At 64.8% G+C, this 22,648-nt stretch overlaps 1 protein-coding gene across 1 annotated transcript; it reads left to right on the top strand.

The window, feature by feature from the left end:
- The first annotated feature begins 82 nt into the window (after positions 1-82).
- Positions 83-21,601, top strand: CDC42BPG (CDC42 binding protein kinase gamma). The gene is given in 37 exon segments (XM_059718392.1): positions 83-1,051; positions 4,044-4,135; positions 4,461-4,544; positions 4,992-5,087; positions 5,288-5,436; positions 5,525-5,618; positions 6,064-6,264; positions 6,782-6,788; positions 6,791-7,029; positions 7,225-7,301; positions 7,418-7,536; positions 7,776-7,859; positions 7,971-8,062; positions 8,559-8,759; positions 9,108-9,218; positions 9,347-9,462; positions 9,779-9,848; positions 10,322-10,428; positions 10,541-10,649; positions 10,728-10,876; positions 11,031-11,119; positions 11,488-11,522; positions 11,714-11,818; positions 12,041-12,146; positions 12,433-12,560; positions 12,729-12,868; positions 13,266-13,347; positions 14,268-14,475; positions 14,643-14,705; positions 15,835-16,422; positions 16,866-16,963; positions 18,633-18,717; positions 19,346-19,463; positions 20,297-20,414; positions 20,595-20,703; positions 20,829-20,875; positions 21,042-21,601. Coding segments are annotated over 37 exon segments (4,572 nt in total). The 5' UTR covers positions 83-858; the 3' UTR covers positions 21,105-21,601.
- The last annotated feature ends 1,047 nt before the right edge of the window (positions 21,602-22,648 follow it).

Below are 22,648 nucleotides of genomic sequence, written 5' to 3'. Positions count from 1 at the left end.
GCTGTGCTCTGCGGGGGGCTGCAGGAGGGGTGTGGACCCAGGGCTGCAGCCCCCCACCCCCTCATCTCACCCCCAGCCTTGCTAGAGGGACCCCAGGGGCCAGCCCTGGCGCTGCTTGTGCCCAGAGCCTCCCGGGGCAGCCACCAGGGGGCGCTGTTGGTTCGCAGGTGCCTGCTGTGTCCTGCTGGGGGCCAACCCGCTCCCAGCACAACGGGGGCATAAGGGTTAGGCACGTGCAGGTGCTGGGGCTAGCGGTTGGCACCCCAGGTGCCCACGCTCTTCCCCCCCCCCCCCCCTTGCCCCCTACCCGCAGCTGCCTGGCTTCAGGGGGTGTCTGCCTCAGTTTCCCACGACCAAGGCAGTGGGGAGGGGGCGGGGGGGGGCTGCTACTGTAGTGCAGGTAATAAAGTGCACCCTTGGGGGGCTCCCCTAATGTTGGTGAGGAAGCACCTCCACACATAACAGGACTCCTTGGCTTTGCCTACCGTAATACTTCTAGTAAGGGGGGGGTCCTATCGAGGACTACCATACTGGCCCTAGTGCCACAGCACCCCACTTCCCAGCGAGTGCTACCGTAATACAGCGAGTAGCGCCCGCCGCACGTGGGCTTGTGCTGGCGGGGGACGAGACGCGCACAGAATCAGGGCGCTACCGTAAGTCTCCGAAGTGAGGCGCACAAGCCTTCCCCTCCCACGCGCGCCCCCCGCCCTCGCCCTTCTGCCCACTCCCCACGCGCGGCGCGGCTCCACCCCCGCCTGGCCCCGCCCCCGTGCCCACACCTGCGCCCAGGTGCGCGGGGGGCGGGGCGGGGCGCGCGTGGGCGGGGCCGGGCCGGGCCGGGCGCGGCGTGGGGCGGCGATGGGGAGCCCGGCGGCGGGGCGGCGGGCGCTGGGGGCCCCGCGGGGGGCGCCCCCCCCCACGCGAGCCCGCGGCGGCCCCGATCCGGGCCCGGGGCCGGACGCGCTGCGGGACGCGCTGCTCTGCCTGCACGGGGCCTGCAGCGGCGCCCCCCAGCGGCGGGACCGCGGCGCGCAGCTCTTCCTCCAGTGGGGTGAGCGCGGGGGGCTCTGGGAGGCGGGGCTCCAGCCGGGCAGGGGCTGGGGGGGGCTCTAGGGCCTGCCCTGGGGCCATGGAGGCCACTGGGGGGGCTCTAGGGGCTGCTGTGGGGTCCCTGGCTCTGTGGGAGGGGGTCTCTAGGGGCTGCCGGGGCTGTGGAGGGCTCTCCACACCTTGGCTTTGGCCCTTGGGGGCTGGGGGGAGGCATCTCTGGGGCCTGGGCAGGTGGTCTCTGGGCCTGGTGGGGGGATCCCTCGGGGCTGGGACCTTGGCCCTGCGGTGTGGTGTGGTGTGGCGTGGTGTGGTGTGGGGGGTCTTTGGGCCCATGGGGGGGTCCCCAGGGCTGGGCGGAGGGGCACGTGTTAGCCATCCAGGCGTGTGTTAACGGTGCCCCTGCGTTAGCCGCTTCGGCTGCCCTGCCTTAGCCACGCCGTTGCGTGTGAGCCGTGTCTGGCCAGCCCTGCCGTTCGTGGGTCTGGCTCGCTTGCGTGCGCGTCAGCTGTCCGGGCCCGTGCTAGCCACGTAGCTGCGTCGTACCTACGTCCAGCTAGCGTGCGTTAGCCATGTCAGGCTGGTGTTAGCTTGCACGCACGTGTTAACCATGTCCACTTGCCCTGTAGGCAGGTGTTAGCCCACCAGCCGTGTGCTAGCCGGGCCCGGCTGGCCCGTAGCCACGTGTTCTCTGGGTCCAGCTGGCTTCCAGGCACGCATAAACCATGTAGGCACGAGTTACCCGTGTCCAGCTGCCTTGCAGGAGTGTCTTAGCCGTGTAGCTGTGTGTTGGCCGTGTCTGGCTGGCTTCCACACGCATGTAAACCATGTAGGCGTGTGTTAGGCATGTCTAGCTGCCTTGGAGCATCTCAGCCACATGTGTTGGCCACCTCTGGCTGGCTTCCACATGCGTGCAAACCATGTGGGTATGAGTTAGCCATGTCCAGCTGGCCTGGGGGCACATGTTAGCCTCATCGACTTCACTGCTGATCCTCCCCATAGCATCTGTTCCCACACACGGGGGCAGCAGCTCGGGGGGGGGGAGCAGGGGGTGACGCCTGTCCTGGGGGGTGATAACTGGGGTCCCCCCAGCCTGGATTTTCCCAGCTGCCCCAGGGTAGATGAGATGCGGAGAGAACCCAGGCTCCCAAACCCCCTTGTTCTCACCCCACAGCCCCCGCTCCCCTCCCAGAGCTGGGGAGCACCCAGGCGTCTGGCCTCCCATCCCCTCTGCTCTCACCCCCCAGCCTCTGCTCCCACATCTCCCAGACCTGGGCAAACCCAAGGCTACAGCCTCCCAAACCTGACTCTGTTTCCCCACCCGGCAGCTCCTCCCCAGCCCCAGCCTCAGCCAGACCCGTTCTTCAGGTCCCTGCCCTGGGCGTGTTCATCTGGGCAAGGCTCTGGCAGGGGCAGGGCTGGATTTCCACCCCCCGCCCCAAAAGCTATGGGGGGATCTTGCTCCCCAGAGCCGGAGAGAGCCCAGGCGTCCGGGCTCCCAGCTCCCACTCCCCTCCCAGAGCGTCCCTGCCATCTGCTAACTGGGTACAGGTGCAGTCAGCCCCGGGGTACCACGCCAGCACTAACAGCGTTCACCACGAAAGATGCTTGGGGGAGGCGGGGGACTGTAATGCTGCTAATAACGTGCAGTGTAAAACGGGGGCTCCAATGCGGGCAGGTGGTGCCGTAATTCCATGTTTGATGTGCAAGCTGTACAGGGGATTCTGTGGTACCGTAATGTCATCACTGCTGCGCCCATCAAAATGAGTCCTAGACCCCCCTCCCCCCCAAAGGATTCTGCAGGTTGTACCATATTCCTGCTAATAGTGGTGCTCCTAGGATGGAGGGCAGAGGGGGGTTAGAAGGGAGATGAATAAGCCCTGGCTCCCACCCGGGCAGCTCCCTTCCCGGGCTCCACCCGCATCTGAGCGTGGAATCCAGGCATCCTGGCTCCCAGCCCCACCCTCCCGGCCCTGCTGTAACCATTAGCTCTTACCACCCACAGAGCGATGGGACCCAGAAGCTAGGAGTCCTGACTCCCTGCTCTCAGCCCCCACTCCCCTCCCAGGGCAGGAGGGCACTCAGGCGCCCGACATCACCTGCCCCCCAGCTCTCGCCCCCGCTCCAGCTGGGAGAGGACCCAGGCGTCGGGGCTCCCAGGCCCTGCAGCCCAAACACGGGTTCGCCCGTGACTCAGTGAGATCCTGCCCCAACATGCCTGGGCCTGACTGTCTGTGTGTCCCACGCCGGGGGGGCTGCCCCATCCGAGGGCACGCCCGGGTTCCCTCCAGCGCTGGGAGGGGAGTGGGGGCTGGGGGGTGAGAGCGGGGGGCTGGGAGCCCAGACGCCTGGGTCCTCTCCAGCTCTGGGGGGAGAGTAGGCCACATGAGCGAAGGTGTGCCCATTTACTTGTGCAGTATTAAGGGCATTACAGTAGCACCTGGAGGCCCTTAGGTCCCCCGTCATCTCCCCCCCACCCCCAGTTCTGGAGGACACATTTTTGTGGGGGTTATGGTAGCTTTCCAGGCAGGGCTGGGGGGGGGGGGTGTATCCAGGTCTTTCTGCTTCTCCAGGGCAGAACCAAGACCCCCAGGGGTGGGGGGGGGTAAGTGCCAGACAGCCCGCATCCCCACCGAGCCACCCCAGCAGGCCCAGGGCCAGCCCCAGGCACCGGGGAGGAATGTGGCGGTGCCTGTTCAACCAGGCAAGCCCAGGCCAGACAGGGCTCCCCAAGCTGCCCCCACAACGGGAGGGGGGGGGAGCCCAGGCCCCAGCTGTGCCCCAGGAGCCCCCACTCCCTTCTCAAGGCCTAGGATCGAACCCAGGCGTCCTGGCTCCCAGTCCCCCTGCTCTGACCCCCCAGACCCCACTGCTGTTCCCAAACTGGAGAATCCAGGCATCCGGGCCCCTTCTCTACACCTCTGGGCTCCCACTCCCCTCCCTCTCCTGGTGCCCCACCTTGACTGACCCCCGCCTCCTTGGCCCCTCCATCCCAGCCACCCCCTTCGTGGAGCAGGTGAAGGAGCTGCAGCTGAGCCGGGACGACTTTGAGATCCTCAAGGTCATTGGCCGTGGCGCCTATGGGGAGGTGAGTGTCCCGGGGGGGCGTCATTTGGGGCTGGCGGTAGAGCTTGCCCTGCCTGCAGTCCTGCCCATTACCCCATTACCCTGGGCGCGCTGGGGCGGGGGGGGGGGGTCACAGGCCCTGCAGTGCCTGACACTGCCTCTGGCGGTTATAGGGGAGGGGTCCACAGGCCCTGCAGTTCTGCCCCCTGCCCCTATGGGGCTGAATCCCCGGTGCAGTCCTGCCTGCTGCCACCGAGGGGCGCCGTGGAGCTGTGCCCCAACATGGGTACCTTTTGGGGGGGGTTTTGGGGTCCCCCGGGTGCTCTCCAACCCCCTGTCCCCCCCAGGTGGCGGTGGTGCGGCTGCGGGGCAGCGACCGCGTCTACGCCATGAAGATCCTGCACAAGTGGGAGATGCTGAAGCGCGCTGAGGTACCAGGGACCCCCAAAGCCTGAGACCCCCATGAATCCCATAGCAGGTCCCCCCAACCCTGAGCCCCCGCTCCAAGCCCCCTGTCCATATCAGGGCCCCCCCAAACCCTGACACCTGCCTGAACCCCAGGTCAGGACTCCCCAGCCCCAGATCAGCCCCTCCCATACCCAGGACCCTCCAACTCTTGGGCAGAACCCCCCAGCTCTGAGGGCCCCCAGCCCCAGCTTGCACCCCCGAAGCCCCCCCAACGCTGGGGCACAGCCCCCCAGCCCTAAGACCCCCCCACCCCGGCCAGGGCCCTCCCTGCTTGTCCTACCCCAGTGCCCCTGGCTGTTGGGTGGGGTGGGGGGGGCTGGCTGGTCTCAGGGAGGATGCAAGGGGCAAGGAGGGGGGGGCCATGGGGCTGGAGGGGCTGATGTGGGGGTCTGGCCCCCCTGCTCCCCCAGACGGCCTGCTTCCGGGAGGAGCGGGACGTGCTGGTCCAGGGCGACCGGCGCTGGATCACGGCCCTGCACTGCGCCTTCCAGGACGAGCGCTCGCTGGTGAGGACCCCCCAGCTGCCCCCACCCTCCCTGGCCCTGGGGACCCCCAGACTCCCCCCTCCCTCCCACCAGGGCGGTGCTGGGGGGTTGGAGGAGGTTGTGGGGCCACGGGGGCGGAACCTCCCAAGGGGTGGGGGAGGGAAGGGGCGGGGCCTCTGGTTGGCAGACCCTGCCCCTGGGTTAAGCCCCGCCCCCCACAGTACCTGGTGATGGACTACTATCCCGGCGGGGACCTGCTGACCTTGCTGAGCCGCTTCGAGGAGCGGCTGCCCGAGGACCTGGCCCGTTTCTACCTGGCTGAGATGGTGCTGGCCATCGACTCCCTGCACCGCCTGGGCTACGTCCACCGGTACGTGGGACCCAGCGTCCGGTCCTCCCCCCCACCCCCCACCTGGAGCTGGGGAGACCCCGGGCGTCTGACCCCTGACCCCCCACAGGGACATCAAGCCAGACAACGTGCTGCTGGATGCCCAGGGGCACGTGCGCTTGGCCGACTTCGGGTCCTGTCTGCGCCTCGGGCCTGACGGCATGGTGAGGGGCAGGGGCCGCGGCACCCTTGGGGTGGGGACCTCTGAGCCCTGACCTCTGCTGGACTCTAGAGGTGGTACCTGGGCTGCCATAGGGTCACTGAGGCACCCAGGAGTGGGGTCAGGGCTGTGATGGGTGCGGGGGGTGGCAGGGCCATGAGTGGGCTTGGTGGGCCATGACCCTTGACCTCTGACCCCCTTGTGTAAGTGTGATCACTGGTGGGAGGCTCCTGTGCTGGGGGTAGGGGCAGGCCATGGGGTGGCCGGCTGTGACCTCTGACCTCTAGCCCAGGTGGGGTCACTGGTGTGGGTCAGCAGTCCACAGGCATGGGATGGTGGTGGCAGGCAGTGACCCTTGAACCCCAGCAGGGACACCGGTGCAGGTTAGCGTCCCAGGGCAGAGGCTAGGGGCATGGGAGCAGCCCCGTGACCCCTGCTGTCTGGGCCAGGTGGGGTCGGCGATGGCAGCGGGGACACCCGACTACATCTCCCCTGAGGCGCTGCGGGCGGTGGAGGGTGGGCGCGGGTGCTACGGCCCGGCCTGCGACTGGTGGGCGCTGGGCGTGTGCGCCTACGAGCTGCTCTTCGGCGAGACGCCCTTCTACGCCGAGTCCCTCGTGGAGACCTACGGCCGCATCATGGCCCACGAGGTACGGGGCAAAGATGGGGCCGAGATTAAGGTTGGGGTGGGATTGGGATTAAGGTGAGGATTTGTGACAAGCGTTTAGGATTAGGTTTATGGTTTGAGGTTAAATTTAGTGGTTGGGAGCAGGGACAGAGGTTGGGATTAAGATTAGAGGGTGGGATTGAGTTAAAACGAGGGTTGGGATTTGGTCTGGGACTACGATTATGTCCTGGGGTTGGGAATAGAGGTAGGATTTAGTATTAGGATTAGTCTTTGGGATTAGATTCAGTGGGTGGGAAACGGGATAGAGGCTGGGATTAGGTTAGGGGCTGGGATAGGGGCTAGGAGTGGTTCCTATTTGGGGTTCGTTCTTGGTGTCCAGAGCGGGATTGAGGGTTGGGATTAGAGTTAGGATTAGGGTCTCAAATGTGGTTTGGGGGCTGGGATTAAATTAACATTTGGGGTTAGGACTAGGGGGGTTGCATGAAGATTAGTGGCTGGGATTAGGGTCTCTGATTCACCCCCTGCCTCCGGCCCGGCAGGAGCATCTTCACTTCCGGCAGAGGTGACGGACGTGTCGGAGGAGGCCAAGGCCCTGATCCGGGGACTGCTGTGCCACGAGGAGCTGCGCCTGGGCCGGGGGGGGCTGGGGGACTTCCAGGAGCACCCCTTCTTCCGAGGGGTGGCCTGGGCCGGGCTGCGTGACAGCCCCGCCCCCTACGTGCCCCCCGTGGCTGGGCCCGGCGACACGTCCAACTTCGACGTGGACGATGACACCCTCAAGGAGCCTGTGAGTGACCCATGGCTCCACCCCAGAGCCAGCCGCATCCCAGCCCTGGGACCTAGTGTAATAGCCCCGAGGCTGCACCCCAGAGCCAGCCGCATCCCAGCCCCAGGGTCTTGTCTGACACCCCCCCGGGCCCCACCCCAGAGCCAGCCGCATCCCAGCACTGCTGTTGCTAACTGTGTTGTCTGTCCCTGCCAGGAGTCTCCTCCCCCCAGCTCTCAAGGCACCTTCCCTTGGCACCGTCTGCCCTTCGTGGGCTTCACGTTCATGTCTGGGTAAGCCCCCCCCCCCAGCCCCCAGTTTAGCCTGGTACCCCCATCCCAGCTCCTGGGTCTGGTCTGCCAGGGGACCTGGGCTGTGACTGCCCCCCGCTTTTTCCCTGGCCCCCCAGCTCCTCCCTGGAGAGGAAGGGGCCGTCGCCCCAGCCCGGGAGCCCCTCCACAGCCCGGCGGGAAAAGCAGCTCCAAGCCCTAGAGAGGGAGAAGGTGGATTTGGCCCCACGGCTGCAAGGTGAGGGAGTGGGGTAAGGGGGGTGGGGGCAGGGAGGGGCTCAGATCTGCCCCACAGGCAGGGCAGGGCACCCATGCAACCCAGGCCCTGTGGCTGGAGGTGTGGTGGGCTGGGGAGCAGACCCAGGTGTCTGGGCTCTCGGCTCCGCATGCTTTAACATCCGGCCCGCACTCCCTGCTGGAGGGACCCCAAGTGCGCTCCCCTCCCAGGCACTGACCTGGCGGGGTTGTGCCTTGCAGACGTGCTGTCCCGATCCCCCACCAAAGATGCGGAGACCCAGAGCCCGAAGAGGGATGTGGACAAGGTTTCCCAGCAGCTCGTGGGTGGGTGACACCGGGGTGGGGCAGATCTGCAGGGGTTGGGGCCACGAAGGGGGCTATGGGGAGGCTGGGCCTAGGGGTGACGTTCTCTGCCCTCCCCTGTCCCCGGAGCAGAGACCCATGAGGAGGGGGAGACCTCGGGGCAGCTGAGAGCCCTGGAGAAGCAGCTGGAGGCGACCAGGAAGGAGCGAGACGAAGCCTTGAAGGTGGGAGACGGGAGATGCGACTGTCTCTGGGGTGGGGCCTGGGAGACTGGGGACATGAAGCTGAAATGCAGCTGACTCTGGGGTATGAAGCGGCAGCAGCCGAGCATAACGCATACAGCCGGCTCTGGGGGGCCATCATGGCTAGTAATACAGGGCTGGGCTGCAGCTGGCTCTGGGATGGGGTTCAGGGCTGGGGATCCAGGTCTGTGCTGCGGCTGGCACTGGGGTGGGCTGTGCCAGCGGTCAAGTAGAACAGATGCAGCTGGCTCTGGGGTGGGGCAGGGGCTGGGGGTACAAAGCCGGGCACTGGGATGCAGCCGGCTCTGGGGTGCGGGGTGTCGGTAGCTGAGTAGAACGGGCATGCGGCTGCTTCTGGGGTGAAGCCTCGGGCCCTGGGGACACGGGGCTGAAATGCGACTGGCTCTGGGGTGGGACGTGTGGGCAGCCGGAGGTGTGGGGGGCGTCGGGGCCGCACCTAAGGCCTGTCTCCCCGCAGGAGGCGGCCGGGGCGCGGGCGCGGGAGCAGCAGGCGGGCGAGGAGCTGCGGGCGGCGCAGCGGCTGGGGGGCGCGCTGCGGGCGCAGCTGCTGCGGGCCGGGCGCCAGCTGCGGGAGCGCCAGGAGGAGACCGAGGCGGCCGCGCGGCGCGTCGAGGGGCTGCGCAAGGAGCTGGCGCGGGCCGAGGGCGCCCGCAAGGAGGTACCGGCGCCCGCCAGCCCCGGGACCCAGCAGCCTTTGCTGCTTCCGCCCCCCCCCCCCACCCACCCACCCAGGAGCCTCTGTTACTCATGCCAGCTCTCATTACCCAGAAGCCTTTGCTGCTTCTGCCAATGCTTGTTACCCAGAAGCCTTTGCGACTCATGCCAATATGCCCTTACCCAGAAGCCTTTGTTCCTCGTGCCGGGTCCCTTCACCGGCAGCCTCTGCTGCTCCTGCCCTCCTGTTCCCCAGCCCCCGCGCCAGTGTCTCATTACCCAGCAGCCTCTGCTGCTCCTGCCACCCCCCCCCGTTACCCAGAAGCCCCCCCGTGACTTGGCTCCCCCCCAGCTGGAGGCCCGCACCGAGGGGCTCTCGGGGGAGGCGTCGCGGCACCGGCGGCTGCGGGAGCGCAGCGAGCACCAGGCCAGGAAACTGAGGCAGGAGCTGGAGGGGCTCAAGGTGAGCTGGGGGGAGCCAGTGGGCGGGGCTTCCCCTCGCACGAGGGCCCCAGGGCCACCCCGCTCTCGCACGAGGGCTTGTGTGATTTCCCCCTTGTCCCCCCCCCACCCCATTTCTCCCCCTGGCAGGCACAGCACGGGCCCCCCGGAGCTCCTCCAGAGCCTCCCCGTGCCCGGGCCACCGTGTCGCACGAGGGGCAGGCGTGCGAGGGGACGAGCGAGGACGACACGGCCGGGACAGAGAGGTGAGGACCCCCGGGGGGAGGGCGCAAGGGTTGGCAGGGACAGCCGGGGCTGCTGGGTAGCGGGGCATTGACACGAGCAGCAAAGGCTTCTGGGTAAAGGGATGGCAACAAAGGCTGCTGGCTAACGCGGGTTGGCCAGAGCAGCAAAGGCTGCTGGGTAATGGGGCATGGGTGCGAGCAGCAAAGGCTTCTGGGTAATGGCACAGGGAAGGGCAGGAGCAGCCTCCCAGTCCCACCAGTGGGGGCCAGACTGGTTTCTGGTGGGGGGCGGGGCCTAGCGAGGCTCCCGCCCCCACCCCCGTTTTGGGGTTCCCAGCACGTCGGAGGGGCCGGAGCGGGGCCGGGGGGCCGCGGAGCAGGGGGACGGCGCCGCCGAGACAGACCAGGTGAGAGCGGGGCAGGGGCAGGGGTCAGGCTGAGGGTCAGACTGGGGCACTCTGGGGTCACACTAAGGTTAGGGCGGGCGGGGGTCGGGTCAGTGATAAGGCTGGGCTCGAGCTAGGGTCGGGGTGGGGTTAGGCTCAGTCTAGGGTCAGGAGTGAGGCTGGGGTTGGGGCCAGAGTGGCCTTAGGGGTCAGGGAGCAGCCTGGGGGTTTGGGGCAGGCTACAGTTTGGGTCTGTCTGGGGTCAAGGGTCAGACTGGGAATAGGGTTCAGATCAGGCCTGCAGTCCCTGGGGGCTGTATTGCTGGTTCCTGGGGAGCGGTAGGGGCTGCAGGGTTTAGGATAGGGTCAGGAGGTCAGGCTGGGGTCTGGGGTCCGGCTGCAGCTGCTGGGGCCAGGCTGGCTGGGCTCCCCGCCATACACACAGCCCGGGGGGGGGGGTCTAGGCCCCCCTGACCCGCGCCCCATGTGTGCAGCTCCGAGCGCAGCTGGAGGCGCTGAGCGCGGCCAAGGGGCGGCTGGAGCAGGAGCTGCAGGTGCTGCAGGCGCAGGGGGAGGCTCAGATCAACGACCTCCTGCAGTGGTGAGTGGGGGCCCGGACCCCTGGGGTTTCTTGTGCCCTGGGAGGGGGGCGGGCCTGGGGGTGAGAGCTGGGAGCCCGGACAGCTCAGCTTCCCCCTGCGTCCCCCCGCCAGGGTGAGCGAGGAGAAGGAGTCCCGCGGCTACCTCCAGGCCACGGTCACCCGCCTCGCCCAGGAGCTGGAGTCTCTCAAGCAGGTCGGGACCCCGGCGTCTGGGAGCCCGGTAAGAGCAGAGCCCGGGGCGGTCAAGCAGGGCCAGGATCGGGTCCCCTGGGCTGACCCCTGCCCCCTCGCCTCCCAGGACGGGCAGTGGCGAGCGCGGCGGCTGCAGCGGCTGGAGACCTCGACGCGCCGCGAGCTGCAGTCGGCGCTGGAGGCCGAGATCCGGGCCCGGCAGGAGCTGCAGGATGAGCTGGGCCGCAGCCGGGCTGACCAGCAGGCGGCTGAGAGGTGCGGGACCCCGGTGTCCGGGCCCCTCCCGGAGCTGGGGGGAGCCCAGGCGTCCCGGCCCCCTCGGCTGCCCCCCCACGCCCCCTGGTCCCGCTCCCCTCCCAGCACCGGGGAGAACCCAGGCGTCGGGACTGAGACCAGGGGTCTCTCCCAGGCAGCTGCAGGAGCTGGAAGCCCAGAACCAGGCGCTGGGCCAGGAACTGGAAAAGCTGAAGGCCGAGCTCAGAGCCAGGACGCTGGAGGGTGAGGCACCCAGGCGGCGGGCCCAGGGGGGTGGTCCCGGAGGGGGTCCCCTGTCTCCCGAGCTCAGCCCCCCACTCTCGGCTCAAAAGCCGTCGGGGACAGAACCCAAGTGTCTGGGGCTTTGCCCTGCCTCTGTTTCCCGTACTGGCCTGGATGGGTTAACCCTATGCAAGGTGGGGCTTTGCTGACCCACCCCCATGGCTGCCCCCTGCTGGCTGCCTTGGGAGCTTCTCTACTGTGTGTCCTATGCCCTATCCTGCTCTCGGCCATAGGGGGAGTTCCCAGCTGAGCCCAGAGGGGCAGGGGAGGCAATGGCAGGGGGGAATTCAGGGGGTAATGGGGTTTTTTATTCCCCCCCCCGCCCCCAGGCACAAAGCACCTGATTCGTTCCCGGAGCACGGAGGTGAGTGTTTGGGGGGAGGGGGGCTGAGAGCCCGAACACGGGTTCTCTCCCCAGGCCAAGCCCTTCACGGCACTGAAGCGCTTCCATCCGTGACTGCTCCACCCTGGGGATTTAACGCCCCCCCCGCCATTCATACCGTGGGGCTGGGCCACTGGGGCCAGGTCCTGACCCTGCTCCCCCTCTCCCCCCAGAACGACACCATCAGTCGTGGGAGCTCCCTGGAGGTGCCCGAATCCCCCCGAGCCCAGGAAGATGCCCAGCTGCGACCCGAGGGCCGCAGGAGCCTCCGAGCCCAGGTGAGTCACGAGCCCAGATGCCTGGGCTCCCTCCAGCACTGGGAGGGGAGTGGAGGCCGGGGGACGAGAGCACGGGGTGGCGGGGTTGGGACCCCAGACGCCTGGGTTCTCCCCAGCTCTGGGAGGGGAGGGGAGGGGAGTGGGTGCAAGAGCGGCAGGGGCTGGGAGCGCGTGCATGCCATGTCCACACGAGTGCAGCCGTGTGCCCCCCACACCCCGCAGACCCGCCCCCACAGCTTCCAGCCCTGCAGCCTGGGGGTCCCGTCCAAGTGCCAGGTCTGCTCTGGCCTCCTCGTGGGGCAGCTCTACCAGGGCGTCACCTGCCAGGGTGAGTGGGGGGACTGGGGGGGACCCTTTGAGGGCGGGGCAAGGATGGGCTTAGGGGTGTGGGGTGGTGGGGTCAGGGCTGGGCTTGGGGTCACAGTAGGGGTTGGGGAGGGTGCTATGGGGAAGGGGTAGGGGGAGTTTGGGGGTGTTGGAGGGACTTGGGGGTTCCCTGGGGATTGGAGGGACTTGGGGTAGGGGGCAGGGCTGGGGCTGATGGGGGGGTCCTTCCGAGCACGGGCAGTCAGGGTTCCCCCACTGACCCCCACTTTTTTGTGGTGTCCCTTTAGCCTGCGGCCTCATCTGCCATGTGGGGTGTGCAGGGGGGGCCCTGCGCTGCCCCCCACCCCCTGAGTCACCCCGTCAGGGCCTGGGTGCTGGGACTGGCACCGGGACGGCACTGGAGGGGGTCCTGTCGGTAAGGCCTGGCCCGGACGCCTGGGTTCTCTCCTGCTCTGGGGGAGCAGTGGGCACTCAGGGGGTGGGGGGGGGCCAGGAGCCCCGACACCTGGGCTCTCTCCAGCTCGGGGAGGAGATTCGTGCTCGTGGGTGACGGCACGATCCCACTCTGCCCCCCACTGCCCAGGTGCCGCGCCCGGCCGGCGTGCGCAAGGGCTGGCAGCGTGTCTTCGCCATCGTCAGCGACTTCCGGCTCTTCCTCTTCGAGGCGCCCGAGGGCCGGAGCTCGCCCGGTGGCGTTGGTGCCACCCACGTCATCGACCTCCGGTAGGGAGCCCCCAGTCTCAGACCCTGTCCAGCCCCACCCCCCATGCCCTGGTGCAATGTGGAGTCACTCCGGATTTCGTCCATGGTGCAATCTAGAGTTGCTTTGGATTTTGCCCCTGTGCAGTCTACAGGGGACTGGGGACTGGGGGGATAGCCCCAGGTGCCTGGGTTCAACCCCAGGGTGAGCCCTTGGGCCTGGGGTCAGGCCTGGCCTGCCATTCCCCCTCCCTCCCAATGCTGAGTCCCTCCAGATTGAACCCCACTGCAATCCGGAGTCACTCCACATTTACCCCCATTGCAGTCTGGAGTGATTCTAGCTGAAGCCCTGGGGTCCAGCCTGTGCCCGCCCCAGGGCCCTGGTGCCCGGGCTCTGACCCCAGGACCTGTCCGCTTTCAGGGCCGAGCAGTTCTCAGCAGAGCTGGTCCAGGCCTCAGACGTCATCCACGCCAACCCCAAGGACCTGCCCTGCATCTTCCGTGTGAGTCGGGCTGCGGGGGGCACGCGTGGTGGGGCCCCGGCCACAGGGACGCTCTAGGGGGGCTGGGCCGGAGAGGTGGGGCTCTGGGGTGACCAGCTTGCAATGGGATCTGGGCTGGGTCCCAATCCGGAGCAACTCTGAATCAACCCTGGCTGGAGCTGAGGCTGGGATTGGGACTCGGTATCAGGCTCTGGCCTCTTGCAAGCCGCAGTTGCTCCAGGTTCAACCCTATTGTAATCCGGAGTGACTCCAGGTTCCACCCCCAATGCGATCCAGCATCCCTCTAGGTCCAACCCTGTGCAACCTAGATTTGCTTCAGATTCACATTCATTGCCCACACCCTGCCCTGCACAATCCAGAATTTCTCTGGATTTAGCCTCATTCCAGTTCAGAGTCACTGCAGATTCACCCCCGTGCAGTTCAGAATCCCTCCAGGTTCAGCCTCCCTGCAATTTGGAGTCTCTCCAGGTTTAACCCTGTTGCAACCTGGATTTACTCCAGATTTGCCTTCATTGCTATCTGGAGTCACTCTGGATTCATCCTCCCCCCCGGTGCAATCTGGAGTCACTCTGGATTCAGCCCCCACCCCAGTGCAATATGGAGTTGCTCTGGATTCACGCCCCCAGTGCAATTTGGAGTTGCTCCAGGTTCAACCCGTTATAACTCAGAGGGTCTTCGGATTTTTCCCCATTGCAAACCAGAGTCACTCCAGATTCACCCCCAATGCAATCCAGAATCCCACCAGGTTCAACCTCTTCACAACTCAGAGTCTCTTCAGGCTCAACCCCATTGCAATTTGGAGACAGTCCAGATTTGCCACCCCCCACCTTTTCAATCTAGAGTACTTCCAAATTGCCTTGGGAGCTGGGGGCGGAGCCTGTGGCCCAACCCTGACGCCCCCTCCCCCCCTCCCCCCCCAGGTGACAGCGTTGCAGCTGTGGGTGCCACGGACATGCTGCTCGTTGCTGCTGCTGGCGGAGAGCGCGGGGGAGGCGCGGCGCTGGGTGCAGGCGCTGGGGGCGCTGCGCCAGGCCCTGCCCCCCCCGCTCCGCCCCGTCCTTGCCCTCAAGGAGGCCTACGACAGTGGCCTGCCCCTGCTGCCCCAAGCCCTGGCCACCGCCATCCTGGGTGAGCCACGGGGCGGGGCCGGGGGCCGGGTTCTCTCCAGCCCTGGGGGGACTGGGGTCTAGTGGTTAGAGCCGGGGGGCTGGGAGCCCGGGCGCCTGGGTTCTCTCCAGTTCTGCGAGGGGGCTGGGGTGGCTCTGTGGGGGTGTCTGACCCCACTGCCCCCCCAGACCGGGAGCGCATCGCACTGGGCACCGAGGACGGGCTCTTCGTTCTCCACCTCCGTACCAATGGTGAGTGCCAGGCCCGGGGGGTGGGGGTGAGGTCTGTCACTCCAGAGTCACTCCAGATTGACACCTCTATATAAGACACTGCTAAATCCCTAGACTCAGGTCCTGCTCCCAAACTGGTGTCACTCCTGGAGTCTATTAGGTGTCACTCTGCATAGGCACTTCCATGTAAGACCTTACAAACCTACAGCCTCAGCTCCTGCTCCTCAACTGGTGTCACTCCAGTCACTCCAGATTGACACCTTCATGTAAGATCCCCCACAAGTCCATGGGCCTGGCTCCCGCTCCCAAACCGGTGTCACGGCTGCTTGATATTTCTACATAAGAACTTAGAAGTCCTTAGACCCAAGTCCCGCTTCCAAACTCTAGAGTCGCTCCTGGAGTCTGTTAGGAGTCGCTTCAAATTGACACCTCTACATAGGACCCCCCACAATTGACAGTCCCAGCTTCTGCCCCCAAACTGGTGTCACGCCAGAGTCACTCCTGATTTGACACCTTTGTGTAAGACCTTACATGGCCTCAGCTTCTGCCCCCAAACTGGTGTCATGCCAGAGTCACTCCACATGGACACCTCCACATAAGATCCCCATAACTTCATGGCCCCAGCTTTGCTCCCAAATCAGTGTCAGTGGAGTCACTCCTGGAGCCTATTAAGAGTCACTCCAGATTGACACTTCTATAGAAGACCCCTGTGAGTCCATGGCCCCAGCTCCTGTTATCTGAACCAGTGTCACCCCAGAGTCACTCCTGATTGATGCCTCCATGTGAGGCCTTACAAGCCCTAGCTCCCACCCCCAAACCAGTGTCACTCTGGAGCCACTCCAGATTGACACCTCTATATAAGACCTCTCACAAATCCACAGCGCCAGCTGTTGGCCCCCAAACTGGTGTCACTTCAGATAGACACCGCCATGAAATATCCCAAGTCCCAGCTCCCAAACTGGAGTCACTCTAGATTGACACCTCTGTGAAACACCACCCTGTAAGTCCCAGCTCCCACTCCCAAACCAGAGTCACTCCAGATTGACACCTCCATGAAAGACCCCCTACAAATCCACAGTCCCCATCTCCCACCCCCTCAAACTAGAGTGACTCCAGAGTGACTCCCCTATCCCTCTCTCTCCCCCCACAGATGTGGTGCAGGTGGGCGACTGCCGCCGGGTACAGGGGCTGCTGGCCTGCCCCCAGGCCCAGGTGCTGGCTGTGCTGTGCGGGCGCCACCATAGCGTGCGCCTCTTCTCCTGGGCCGAGCTGGGGCAGCCGGCAGCTCCGGGGGCCAAGGTGACGGAGGTGCGGGGCTGCCAGGCCTTGGCCGCGGGCGTCCTGTGCCGGGGCACCACCCCCGTGCTGTGCCTGGCCAGCAAGCGCCAAGTGCTGTGCGTGCAGCTGGTGCCCGGGACCCCCCCGTACCGGCGCGTCCGGGAGCTCCACGCCCCCGGCTACGTCCAGTGCCTGGACGTCCTGGGAGACCGGCTGTGCGTGGGCTTCCCTGGCGGCTTCGCCCTGTACCCGCTGCTCAACGAGGGGGCGCCGCAGCCCCTGCCCCAGCCCGAGGAGCCGCGGAGCCGCGGGCTGGGCCAGCAGGAGGCGCTGCGGGCCGTGGAGGTCAGCCTGGGGGAGCTCATCCTCTGCTTCGGAGGGCTCGGGGTCTACGTGGACGGGCGGGGACGGAGGACGAGGGACCAGGATCTCATGTGGCCGGCACCACCTCTCAGCTGCTGTGAGTGAGTTGCAGAGACCCGGCCGGCCACCCCAGAGCCAGCCGCAACCCCAGTGCCCCCAGAGCCATCTGTTCTGCTGCATCTGTTCTACTCAGTTGCCAACACAGAGCCAGCCTCATGTCCACCCCCTGCCCAAAACCCCACCTTACAGGCATCTCTGTTATGCTCAGCTGTTGACATCCCACCCCAGAGCTGGCTGCATCTCAGCAAGGGGCCCGGTCTCCCCAGCCTGACACCCCCAGAGCCAGCTGCAACTGTTATACTCAGCTGTTGACATGTCGCACCCCAGAGCCAGCTGCTTTTCAGCCCCGTGTCCCGTCTCCCAGGCCCCATGCCAGAAGCAGCCTCTGTTACACTCAGCTGCTGACATGCCCCACCCCAGAGCCAGCTGCATCTCAGCAAGGGGGCTGGGGAGTCACAACTTCCTCTCCCCCCTCCCCAGGTTACAGTGCTCCCTACCTGACTGTGTTCAGTGAGAACGCCCTGGACGTCTTCGACGTGCGCAAGGCTGAGTGGGTGCAGACGGTACCGCTGCGTAAGGTGAGACCCCAGCCCCCCCAATCCCCGGGGGGGACATGTTCTGGGGGGGCAGGACACCTGGGTTCTAGCCCCGGTTCGTCCATCCTTCCCCCTTCCCTCCTGCTCCTAAAGCCCCTCTGTCTGTCTTGCTATCTAGCTGTCTCTCTTTATCCTACCCTGCCATAGCCGTCCGTCTGTCCCGAACTCCCCTTGTATCTGTTGGTCCCTCTATTCCTCTCTGTCCCTAAACCCTGGTTCTGTCACTCGCCCGCCCTCCAACATATCTCTGTCTCTCTGTCTGTCTATGCACTCCTACGCCACCTACATCTCTGTCTTTCTCTGTCCCTAAAACCCCTGTATGTCTGTCTGTCTTTCTGTGCAGCTCTATCTAGCCCCAGCCCTATCCAGCCACCCCTAAGTTCCCTTTACTGATCTTTCTTGCCATTCCTGTCTGTATGTCTGGCTATTAATCTTTCTCGTTCCCTTTAGCCCTAATGCCTGTCCCTGTCTGTCCCTCTTCCGTTAGCTATCCCCAGCCCCCTGTGTCTGTCTCTCTATCTACATATCTCTCTATCCCTAATCCCTCTATACACACATATCCATCCATCCCTAAGTTCCTTGTCTGTATCTCTGTCTCTCTCTTTATCCACACTCCACCCCCGTCTTCCTTTCTGTCCCTCTGTCTATCCCCAGCCCTCTGTATCTGTCTGCCTGCCTTTCTAGGCATCTCTGTGTCCTCAGCCCCCTTAAATATTGATGTATCTATCCACCGCCAAGTTCCCCATCTTTCTCTCTGTCTCTCTTTCCCTTTATCCCTAAGCTCCCTGTCTGACTGTCCCTCTGTACATGTGTCTGTCTGTGTGTCCTTGATCCCATCAAAACAGATACAGATATAGATTTGGAGATATACACAGATAGGCACATATATATTTTTTCTTTATATGTAAAGAGAATACATGCATGCATAGTCTCTTTATATGTCACGAGAATACACACGCGCGCACGTGTGTGCTCTCTTTATATTTAAAGAGAATATATATGTTTTCTCCTCCTCTCCCTCCCTCCCTCCCTCTCTCTCTGTATATATATATTCCCACCACCTGTATCTAGCTATCCGTCTCTCTCCATGTGCCTCTGCCCCTAAGCCCCCCCTGTCTAACTCTTTATCTGTGTATGTATCTCTCCAGCCAGCCCTAAGCCCTGTATCTGTTTTTTCTCTATCTGTATCTAGTTATCTCTAAAACCCCTGCACCTATGCTTGTCTATGTGTGTATCCAGCCATCCATCCATCCATCCACCCCTGAGCCCTCTGTACCTGCCTGTCCTTCTCTCTCTACATCCGTATATCTCTCTCGAGTTATCCGCCTCTCTCTCTACATCTTTCTACGTCTAAACGTCTCTCCCTCTCTCTCTCCACATTAATATCTCTCCATTTAAATACCTCTGTATTTCTCCATCCGAGCACCTCTCCATCTCTGTTTCTCCTTATCTCAACATCAGTCTCCTTCCCTCTAAATCTGCCTGTCTCAACAGAAGGCTCTCTCCATCTAAATCTCCCTCTCCCTCTGAATAACTGTTTCTCCAACCTAAGCCCCCCACCAGAATATTTCTCTCTCTAAATCTGTGTCCATCACTCCCTCTGAATACCTGCCTGTCGCTCCCTCTCAGTGTCTCCCCGTGTCTCACCTAGGTCCGGGCCCTGAACCCGGAGGGCTCCCTGCTTCTCTTTGGCACCGAGAAGACGCGGCTGGTCTACCTCCGAAACCAGGCAGCAGGTACCAACCCCGTGCCGCTGGTGGGGGGACGAGGGGGGAATTTCCAGGCTTGCAGCTCCCCCCCAATCACCCCTCTCATTCAAACTGAGATCTGGGGAGTGACTCCACATCTGTGGCAGCTAGTAGCAGCCGCAGCCTGTCTACATGGAAGTCAGACTCTGGAGTGACTCCAGATTGGAGATCACTATCCAGCCCTGGGGGACCACAACCCTGTTCCCATGGAAGCCAGGGAACGCCGTCAGTGACAGGCTTCTGGGAAGAGGTGTGCAGTCAGTGGAGGGACTCTGGAGTGACTCCAGATTGACACCTCCATATAAGAGCCCAGCCCCAGATCCTGCTCCAAAACCAGTCCCTCCTGATCAACACCTTCCTGAAAGACCTTATGAGCCCACAGCCCAAACCAGAGTCACTCTGGAGTCAACATCCATTCACACAGACTTCCAGAGTTGCTCCCCATGCTGGGCCAGGAGCGGGGCCAGAAAGATGTTGATCTCGGGAGGAAGTCAGGGGTACACGGGCTCCCAAAGCTGGGATCGGGGCAGAGAAATGGCTCAGTGTGGGGGGGTGGATGGGGGCTGGGCTGGAGGGGGCTTAGCAGGAGCTGGCCACCTCCTCTCCCACTCCCCAGACCAGGATGAGATCGAGATCCCCGAGATCACAGACCTCAGCCGGCGCCAGCTGGTGAGGACGAGCAAACGCCGCTTCTCCTTCCGCATCTCCAACGAAGAGCGGCAGCAGCAACGCAAGTGAGACCCGGGGCTTCCTGCCCCCCAGAAGCAGGCAGGGCCTGACTTGCCACGGTGCAGCTGTAAAGTGCACTGTGGTAACCATCCCAGCAGAGGCTCTTTTCTGGGGTGCAGCTTGGAGTCAGGGCAGCGTTCCCTAAACTCGGCCCCGTTGGGTCTTCTGGGGGGACCAAACTCCAGCCGGTCAGGACTGCTTTGCACCTCAGAGACTCCAGGGAACCAAGAGAGGTTGGAATACCCCGTCCTACCCCCTCTTCAGCCCTCAGCCCCACAGGATCTAGATCTAGAGAAGCAGATAGATACAGGGGGGTTTAGGGGGGATAGATGCGTGCACGGACAGACAGACGCAGGGGGCTTAGGCATAAGGAGAGCTAGATGGAGAGACAAATGGAGACGGATACTGGAGGTTTAGAAATAGAGACGAGGGGTGGGGAGAAATATATACATATATATAAAGAGAGAAGGTGGGATGGATACAGATGGAGGGATGGATAGAAACATGGCTGGAGAAATGGAAACGGATGGATGGATACTGGGATGAAAGAGTGGATAGAGCGAGAGCTGGCTGGATGGATGCAGATGGAGGGAGAGAGAGAAACAGATGGGGTGGATGGATGGATATTTGGGTTTGTGCCAGAGGGAGACATAATTGGGTGAATTTGCTGTGGCCAAGACCTCAGGGGACCCCAAAGGAGATCAAGGCTGGATCTTAATGCTTTGGATTCTCCTTGGAAGTGGGTGTGAATGGGGTGAGACCCCCAGAAGGGTTTCAGGTACCCCAGAAACCTCCCGCACGCCCCGCCTGGATGTCTAACCCTGTCCCCTTCCCACAGAGAGATGATGCGGGACCCCGACGCCCGGGCCAGGCTCATCTCCAGCCCCACCAACTTCAGCCACGTGGTGCACGTGGGGCCGGGGGACGGGCAACACCGGCTGCAGGATCTGCCCACGGTGGGTGCAGGGGGGCGGCTGGTATCCCCCACCCCAAGCCCCCATCCCTGCAGCACGGAGATGGGGAAGGGGGTCATGGACGCCTGGGTTTGCTCCAGCGTGGAGGAGACCATATAGGAGATGGGGCTGGGCGGGGGGGGTCCAGCCTGGATCTGAGCCTCTCCCCTCTTCCTCCCACAGGCCCAGGCAGAGAAGCAGCGAGAGGCCCAGCTCCGGCCCCGCAGCTTCTCAGACCCCCGGCAGCCCCTGGCCTCACGCAGGAAGGATGCGGCTGCGGCTGCGGCTGCGGGTAACGGAGCTGGGTGGGTGGGGGTGATCTGAGCACCTGGCATCGATGCCCGCACACCCAGGGTCTCTGCCCAGCTGGGCCCCCCGCCCCGTGCTGACCCCTGCCTCTGTTGTGCCCACCTGCAGCCCAGCCCCGCGGCTCCGGCAGCTCCGGCACCCACGTCCTCACCCAGGTGAGGGGCTGGGGGCTTCTCTCCAGTTCTGGGGGGGGAGCGGGGCTGCGGGGGGGAATAGGTCTGCAGCTCTCAACACGAGATGTCACGGGGGTCCCGAGTGGCTACCTTATTTCCCCTAGCTCCCCCGCAGGCCCCCCATTAACCCTTTCCTCTCCTGTCACAGATCTCAGACCAGACCAGCCTCCCGCGATCATTCAGCTCCAGCCAGGGCAGCTCCATCTCTTAAAGGGCCAGGCCCTCTCTGCACATCCGTCCTCCAGGCTGGGTCACGATGCTGCTGTTTCCGTTGTCCTGGGGGGACCCCCCTCCCCCCATTCCCCTTCCCCTTCCCCAGCCCTTGTGGGGACCCTGGACTCTGCAAGACAATTCTGGGGAGTCATCCCCGGCTCTCCAAGCCCTCAGCTCCTGCCCCCCCCCAAGTTTGCAATGCTCAGGGCAGGCAGCGGTTAAAAGCTGCCAAACTCAGGCCTGTGAGTGCCTCCTGCTGGCGGCGGTGTCAGCCCAGCCCTCACTGGGGCCTGGATCTGCTCCACTGCTGCCCTGCAGACGCCCCGGGGTCTCAGCAGGTCCCGCCAGCGCCTGCCCCACGGCCGTGGGCTCCGGGCTCTGCCCCCGCTCTCAGGGATCGGGGCCGCTCCACTGTCCTTGGCCCCCGCTCTGGGCTGCACTGAAGGGGGCAAAAAAGACAATGGAGTAAAGAAGCCTCTGGACACCGTCACAGTCCAGGAGCGTCTGTTTGTGTCTGTCCCGGGGTCTCCGTGCCTGCGTGGGGGGGGCCTGCCCCTGGGGGGTCCCGGCACTGGGGGGTTGTTTGCCCTTGGAGGGGGCTCTTGCCCCTGGGGCAGCTGCCCCAGTCCCCCCAGCTTGGGCCCCCACCACTTCTGCTTCCCACAGCAGCAAATCACGGTACAGAAGGGGCATGTCCTTCCCCCCAACCCCATCATATCCCGGAGCTGGGGGCGGGGTCAAGGAGGGGCGTGGCTCGTGGGTGGAGCCAAAGGGGTGGCGTCCCCCCTAGGCAAGGCACGCATTGGGGCCCTAGTGCCTTGGGTTGAGGGTCGCTACAACCTTGACCCCCAACCCAAGCCCTATGACCCCTCCTTCCCAGGCAGGGGGTCACAGAGCCGGGGGGTCCCGGTGCCCGGCTGGGGGCGTTCGGGGTCACCGTCCCTGCGGCGGGTCAGGGTCACGGTGTCCCCAGGGAGGTGGCTCCCAGGCCTTGCTTTCCGGGGCGGGGGGCAGGCCCCTTCGCCCCCGCCCCTCCTCCCAGGAGCCCGAGGCCTGGCCTGGCAGCTAAGAATAGCCAAGGGGTAACCGGAGCCGCCAGGCCCGGGCGCCGCATACCGAGGCCTCAGCTGCAGCGTGACCCCCCCCCCCAGGATGCCATGGGGGGAGGGGGCTGGTTCCCTGCTTCTTGCCCCCCCCCGGGGCAGATCTGGCTGCCCCCAACCCTGCCAGGGTGCCCCATGGCCCTGCATGGGGGCACGGATGGGATCCCAGCTGCTCTGTGCCGGGGGGGAGAGCCCCTGCAGACTGGGGGCGGTTGGGGGTGGCCCCCGGTTTTCCTAAGCAGAGGGGAAACTGAGGCACGGAGCAAGGCGAGGCCTCGGGGCGGTGGAGGAGCAGGAGAAGGCCCCGGGCGCCCCGCTGGCTCTCGCCCGCCCCGCTCCCCTCTCCGTGCTGGACACGACCCCGGACCTAGAGCGGGGGCGAACCCGGGCTCCCGGCCCCTGCGCCCCCCGCGGAGCCGGAGACAGCCCAGGTGGCCGA

This window comes from Alligator mississippiensis, chromosome 15 (genome assembly GCF_030867095.1).
Source record: "Alligator mississippiensis isolate rAllMis1 chromosome 15, rAllMis1, whole genome shotgun sequence".
NCBI lineage: Eukaryota > Metazoa > Chordata > Crocodylia > Alligatoridae > Alligator > Alligator mississippiensis.
The sequence above is the reverse complement of the archived record's forward strand: the minus strand, read 5'-3'. Positions and strand labels throughout refer to the sequence as shown.